Source organism: Armigeres subalbatus, unplaced genomic scaffold, assembly GCF_024139115.2.
Source record: "Armigeres subalbatus isolate Guangzhou_Male unplaced genomic scaffold, GZ_Asu_2 Contig561, whole genome shotgun sequence".
Lineage (NCBI taxonomy): Eukaryota > Metazoa > Arthropoda > Insecta > Diptera > Culicidae > Armigeres > Armigeres subalbatus.
Genome location: NW_026943327.1, coordinates 364,675 through 371,079, shown reverse-complemented (window position 1 = coordinate 371,079; position 6,405 = coordinate 364,675). Strand labels below are relative to the sequence as shown.

General features: G+C 40.8%; 2 protein-coding genes across 2 annotated transcripts; both read right to left on the bottom strand.

The window, feature by feature from the left end:
* Positions 1-1,116: 1,116 nt before the first annotated feature.
* LOC134204402 (MAM and LDL-receptor class A domain-containing protein 2-like) lies at positions 1,117-3,772 on the bottom strand. The gene is made up of 4 exons (XM_062679218.1): positions 3,637-3,772; positions 3,372-3,575; positions 2,374-3,302; positions 1,117-2,316 (listed from the first exon to the last, which is right to left on the bottom strand). The coding sequence occupies exons 1-4, from the start codon at positions 3,713-3,715 to the stop codon at positions 2,017-2,019; spliced, it is 1,512 nt and encodes a 503-aa protein (XP_062535202.1). The 5' UTR covers positions 3,716-3,772; the 3' UTR covers positions 1,117-2,016.
* Positions 3,773-3,843: 71 nt separating this feature from the next.
* On the bottom strand, positions 3,844-6,189 carry LOC134204401 (MAM and LDL-receptor class A domain-containing protein 2-like). The gene is made up of 4 exons (XM_062679216.1): positions 6,040-6,189; positions 5,771-5,983; positions 5,365-5,700; positions 3,844-5,302 (listed from the first exon to the last, which is right to left on the bottom strand). Exons 1-4 carry the CDS (start codon positions 6,131-6,133, stop codon positions 3,909-3,911), a joined length of 2,037 nt encoding a protein of 678 aa, XP_062535200.1. The 5' UTR covers positions 6,134-6,189; the 3' UTR covers positions 3,844-3,908.
* Positions 6,190-6,405: the final 216 nt, after the last annotated feature.

Genomic DNA, 6,405 nt, shown 5'->3' with positions numbered 1-6,405 from the left:
GCAAAACAAAGTATGGAAAACGCACGGAGCGATCGATGATGGTTCAGTAGGAAATGTACAAGAATTATAGCAACTCGAGAGAGACGAACATATTGGAAGCCACTAAAACTGAGAGGAATGCTACAATTTGTTCTTGTTGGAAATTTTGATAGGTCTGTTATCAGAATAAGCCAATATCAATGAAGGCCTATCTAAGGCCTTTTTGATCGCATGTATACGAATAATGTTGATTTAAAACACATTTAATTATTGTCAAAAATTTATTTAAGACCATAATACGCCCAAACTTAACCGAATGATTGTTCGTATATCGAAAGCCTTAGAATGATTGATTTTACCCTGGCATTAATATTTAGAACAAAATCTGTTGAAGTTAACGATCGTCAATAATAATAATTAGGGGTAGTGACGGCTTTGGCAGGTTTTGTTCTATTATTGGCAGGGAGGTTTTTTATGACTGATTATGCTCAAATTTGGCCCAAACATTCTTTGCATATCAAAGAATATTGTGGCCAAATTTCATAAAATTCGGTCAACAAAAACCCCCCCGCCAATAATAGAACAAAACCTGCCAAAGCCGTCTGTTCCCCTAATTAATTATTAATAATTATTCTTGTGTAAATGCAGTAGGGTAAAACGATTTAATTTTTTTTAAATTACCTTTTTCCGCATTGCAATAGTCGCATAGGATGCTCGTTAACTATAGTTTCATCAATATTGCGTCAATTGTACTGAAATCATGTTATTTTGTTTTTTTCACAATAATGAAACATTTTGATTTTCCATCATTTTGAACGGAATTTTGTCAAACAAAACTGTTCTAGTCGTTAATTCGAAAAGTTTTAGCGTATCCACAATTTTTTTTGATGCTATTATATCTAGAATGGACTATTTTAACACTATACCGCAACATTAGAACATACCACAACGATAGGACGTTTAACCCTTTTACAAGGTTTTTTAAACGGTTTTATATGTTGACATTACATTCTCCACTTTGCATTAGTAGGTATCATGGTTTTGCTTGTAGTTGATTATTCTTGCATATGATTTGATGTCCGGTTGTAATTTAAATAACACATATTACGTAAGCACTTATGGGGGGAGGGGGGTTTGGTCAATATCTTACGCTAAATAACACTAAATCTTACAAGGGGCGAGATAGGGGGGTCGAAAAAACGAGAAAAATTGCTTACGTAAAAAGTGTACGACCCCTAAGGTAAAAGCTATAACACTGTTTTCGTGACACATTTATTATATTTTCAATCTTATATATAAAAATGAAATGGTCTGTGTTCGTATCCGCATAACTCGAAAACGGCTGGATGGATTTTTTTTTTCATTTCTTCAGCAGAAACATTCGTTATAGTTTCCGACGGGATTATATAATATTTTATAATGTAAAAATTACGAGTAAAGTTGAGCAAATCATGAAAAACTAAAATTGTGATTCCTATGCGAACTTTGCATGGGCAGTTCGGAATGCACATTCTCGCCTACTATGCAGGACAACGTCTACCGGGTCGACTAGTATCTTATAAACAATGAAACATGCATTACACACTTTTCAGGCGAATGGATTTTGCCAGTTTTTCCGTCTACCTCGATTTCCACATCATTTCAAATACCACCTGATTTTCTCTGATTTGTTGTGGATTGGGGTCAACTCAATGATTTAAGGTGATTATACAACAAAGTCACAAATCAGCCATCTTGGAAACCATGTGCTTTTTATGGTTATTTTACAAGAGCACTAGTTGAGAGAACTATAACGCGCGTACATAGTGAAACAATGGTAGACCATTTGCTTACTCATGCTGAACAATCGACTTCAATTTCAGCGCTGCACGAAAGCTATTTTGTCAGGTTTGGGTTTTTGAAAATAGGAGTGGAAAAACATGCGGTGAATTTGAAATTCACCACGGGACTAATTGTATAATCACCTTAATCAATTCTAAAACCAAACACAAACCGCGTAAAAAGCGACCCCAGTGTATATCAAAACATTTCGAGCTTCTATGATGATCTTACAGTAACAGAGCTTCCAAAATCTTCAGAGAAATCACTGAGTGTGTCATTTGCCGACAAAAAATGAACATCTTCGGCCATAGTATAGGCATCTTCTGGATGATTCGATCGCCATCTTCTGATCACACTTAAAACCTGAAATCTGGAAACTTGACAAAAACATATAACAGCCATGATTATGCTCGAAAGAAAAAATACTGTTCCCAATACACCCAAAACAATCGATGTGGAGTCCGTGACCTTAGAATTTTGTTGAGTATCCCACCCCAACATGTCAGTTTCCAGGTTCTGAAAGTGTACATCACTGTAAGACACGGTTGGTATGTAAATCTCAAGCTCACCTACCACATCCTCTTCAGCTACAGTTGACCCGTCAAAAACACAAATCTCCGCATAGTCAGGGCAGCAAGGGTTATCGTCATTGCAATCGTTATTACAGCCACAATGAATTACGTTTTGATTATTTTCGCCACTGGAATCTGACATGTTTTTACCACAACGACCAACGCACGAATCTATTCGAATAATATCATCATCACTTTCAGTGATTGTTTCCAAAATGGTATCGTTAGTATTGCAACCACTTCCATTGAGCAGTTGAACGTCATCAATTGCAATATCACTTCTGTAACGCATTCCTAACGATGCTTGAATAACAAACTGAAAGCTCTCGTTCTGCTGCTCCACATCCAAGCAACCTTCGATCCACGCGTTGCCTTGGTTACCACTTACTGAGAATTGAGCAGTTTGCTTCAACATCTCTCTCAAACTCAAAATGAGGGGCTTCACATAAACGGCTAGCGTGCCTACGTCACCGAACATGTGATAAAAGAATCGGAAGCTTGCAACCGTACTGTAATTTCTGTTGTAGATCGGAGATATTAGACGTGCCGTTGAGTTTGGATTTTGCTGCGATGAGTCCACCATCATGAAATGACCATTCAAAGGCTCTCCCGTTGTGTGATCGTGTTTTGGGCCAGTTTTTAGTGCACGTCGTGACGCAACTCCAGAACTTCTTTCCCAATCTACGCTATGCGTTGCCTCGTTCTCCCATCCGCATAGGTCGTCCACTTCAAAATCGCATGACACAGCTACTGCCATTCCCGTTGGACGGCAACTACCCAGCAAACGATCCCACGAAGATCCATTGCAGTAACTGTACATTGATCCTGCCAACTTGTATCCGCCGTCGCAAAACAGTGTTGCCGCTGCTTTTTCATTCTCATATAATATGAAGCCATTATCCACCGCGGCTAGATCGACGCAACCCGACTCTATGATCAAAATTGGTTTATTATTCTTCCGGTACTATAATCCACTAAATGCATTGAAAAACAACTTACTGACACAAATAGGGACTGGTGAATTCCATTTCCCATTCTTACACAAAAGAAGACTCGACCCTACAAGTGTAAAATCAGCATCACACTCAAACCGTAGATATTTTCCTCGAAGCCGCATCCGTATGAGGCCATTGACAAACTCTGGTTTCGGGCAGATATTGCTGTAAATATTTCGCAGAACTGGACTGTAACGACTTCGTCTAACTAAGAAATGAGAAAATTAATTGAAATCAATCTAATTTCCGTGGACGCAATTTCCATTTACAATTAATATCAGCGGTAATTTCCACAGTCAACGTCAAAAACACCAAGATAAACGTTTCCAATAAACGACTAGTGATCATTTTGCTGAATGTCTATCGTACGACTGCGGTAGCAACTGAAACGTTGGAATCGTAAAGCCGAACAGAAAAATCTGAAAGCCTTATCAGAAGAAAATGGAAGAATTCTGGATAAGATGCATACATTTACGTATTGCTTACAGTACCAAACATATTTATTCACAATAAGTTACAGTCATGTTCTTACGCTATCACTCTATTTCTTCCCTCTCTTGTTGGGTTTTTTCTCTACGTCATCGTTTCCTTCGACGCCTTCGGCGGCTTCTTCCACATCATCGTCCGGAACACTGAAGTCCAAATGTTCGTCAGCAGCCAAGAAGCGCACATCCTCGAAGACTTCGTTACTGCCGAATTTGTTCTTCATCGATTTTTGCTTCAAGCGGTTCAGCACGTTCGAACCGGTGTTACGCCGGATGTGTAACACTATCAGCAGGACGACGCATCCAAAGGAGATAACGCCGATCCCAGAGAAAAGGAAAAGGCGAGCTAAATTCGGCTTGGAATCGCCAATCTCCAGCGTCGCGTCGTCACTATAGCGAGCTATTAGCTTTAGAACGACCTCTTCTGTGGTTGTTGTAGACTCTGTTGTAGTGGTTGAAGTTGTGGTGGGTTTACGTGTGCGAACCATAGGCAGAATGACCGGCTTGATTGTAGTTGACTGTCTAGGCCTAAGATTGTAAGTTTTAGTTGTCGTAGAAGATAGCTTTGTTGTTTCTGTAGTTTTGTTAATTGTTAGTGAGGTAGATCGAGCTGTAGAAGTTACAGTTGTCCGTTGGGTAGTAGTCGATGTAGTGGCTGGAGTCGTTGGAGTAGTGGTAGGTTTTGCGGTTGTAGTGGTAGATTTAGTTGTGGATGGAGTGGTAGCAATTGTTGTGGTAACAGTTGATGTTACTGTCGTTGTTGTTGGAACCGTCCTCCCGGTAGTTGATGTTGGCGAGGTCATCTTAGTACTCGTAGATATTGTGGTGGAGCTCGCGAAGACAGTTTCGTTGAAAACGCATCGTTCTGCGTAGTCTGGGCAGCATGTTTTAGAATCAACACAACCTTCAAAACAATCACATTGTACAAAATTTACACCTGTGTCAGGAATGGTGATAACCGACGAAACATTCACACCACAACGGTTTTCACATGAGCCAAGTTTGAATACATTATCTTCGCCAGGGACTTCCGGGGGGAGCACTTCTGCATTAACGTCACCATCTTCACTATCGGGCATCGGACGACAGTCATCGCCATTCAGCAAACTGACATCATCAATTGCTATGTCACTCTTGGCTTTCATACCCAATGACGCCTCTATCACTATTTGGAATTCTTCAGAATATTGCTTTACGTTGGCATAACCTTCGTTCCACACGTTACGTTGGTTACCCTTCACAGTGAAGATGGCATCTTTGGTGCGAATGTTGTCTAATTGTTGGGATACTGGTCTTACGTACACGGAAAGCGTTCCAACGCCATCCCCATACATATGATAATAAAACAAAACACATGCGTTCGTGCTATAGTTTGCAGGATAGATCGGTGATATCAAACGTGCCGTTTCGTTTGTAAACTGCACTACAGAGTCTACCATCATGAAGTGTCCTGCGAAAATAAATTATGATATCATCATTCTGATCAGTTACCCTTTCTTAGAAAATATTCACCAGCCAACGAAGTTCCAGTCGTATGATCATGCTTCGGTCCAGTCTTCAATGCTTTTGGGGATACAATGCCATCACTTCGCTTCCAATCGAAATCATGCGTAGCCTCGTTCATCCAACCACAGAGATCGGATGCCTCAAAATCGCAACTGGTTGCGACACCCAAGCCTGTCTCGCGACAATTCCCCAACGGGCGATCCCAGTGAGATCCATTGCAATAAGTCTTCGAAGGACCAGCCACCTGAAAGCCACTGCTACAAAACAACATTCCTGCCGCTTGTCCGTATTCGTAAGAAATCTGTCCATTATCCACAAGTGCCAGATCTGGACATCCCGATCCTAAATAAAAATAATGCTTAATTAGTGCAAAGCCGTACCATTATTAGTCACTTCCTGTAGTCGCACTTACTTATGCAGATCGGTATTAAAGCATCCCAACGCCCTTTCTCGCACATGGAATACATGTTTCCAACTAAAGTGAATCCACTGGCACACGTGAACCGGATCATCTTATTCCGTTGGCGCGCTTTGGCCACCCCGTTTGGAAAATATGGCGTTGGACACTCTGGGCCGCTTTTAAGTTGCGGTTGCTTCATTGGTCGACCCGAACGAAACGGCGTGACTGTAGAAATACGTTAGCATTATTAGAGCCTTAACAATTGAGTTGGTCAAACTTACGCCGATACTGGACCTGTCCGGTGACCAAGGAAAGTTCCAGTGCCAAGCATAGCGCCACCGCATAGATCGAAACCTCTGATAAGTGAGCAATCATCGCAACATGCACTAATAGTAAACAGTCAACATCAACTATTCAACTTGAAAATCGGAAGGAAACTGAACGGAGATTGAACGAGACGTTAATGAATGGAGAAACAGTAGGGTTTATCGTGCTTCTGTCTGTCCTTCCGAAAGAAGGGGAAAGTGTATAGGGAGAGAACTGATAAGAATAGTGTTACGTTCTCACCCAAGGAGAAAGCCAGCGTGGAATATGCTAAATTAGAGAAATATGCAAAACACTTCTACCCAAATCACTGGTCATGAAAA

Excerpts from the sequence above, each read along its gene's own strand:
- LOC134204402 (XM_062679218.1), bottom strand. The coding sequence starts at position 3,715 with ATGATCACTAGTCGTTTATTGGAAACGTTTATCTTGGTGTTTTTGACG. Across the intron at positions 3,576-3,636 it reads AATTACCGCTGATATTAATT|TTAGACGAAGTCGTTACAGT; the intron begins GTAAATGGAAAT and ends CTCATTTCTTAG. Across the intron at positions 3,303-3,371 it reads ACCAGTCCCTATTTGTGTCA|AGTCGGGTTGCGTCGATCTA; the intron begins GTAAGTTGTTTT and ends TTTTGATCATAG.
- LOC134204401 (XM_062679216.1), bottom strand. The coding sequence starts at position 6,133 with ATGATTGCTCACTTATCAGAGGTTTCGATCTATGCGGTGGCGCTATGC. Across the intron at positions 5,701-5,770 it reads TTTAATACCGATCTGCATAA|GATCGGGATGTCCAGATCTG; the intron begins GTAAGTGCGACT and ends ATTTTTATTTAG. Across the intron at positions 5,303-5,364 it reads GACTGGAACTTCGTTGGCTG|GACACTTCATGATGGTAGAC; the intron begins GTGAATATTTTC and ends TTATTTTCGCAG.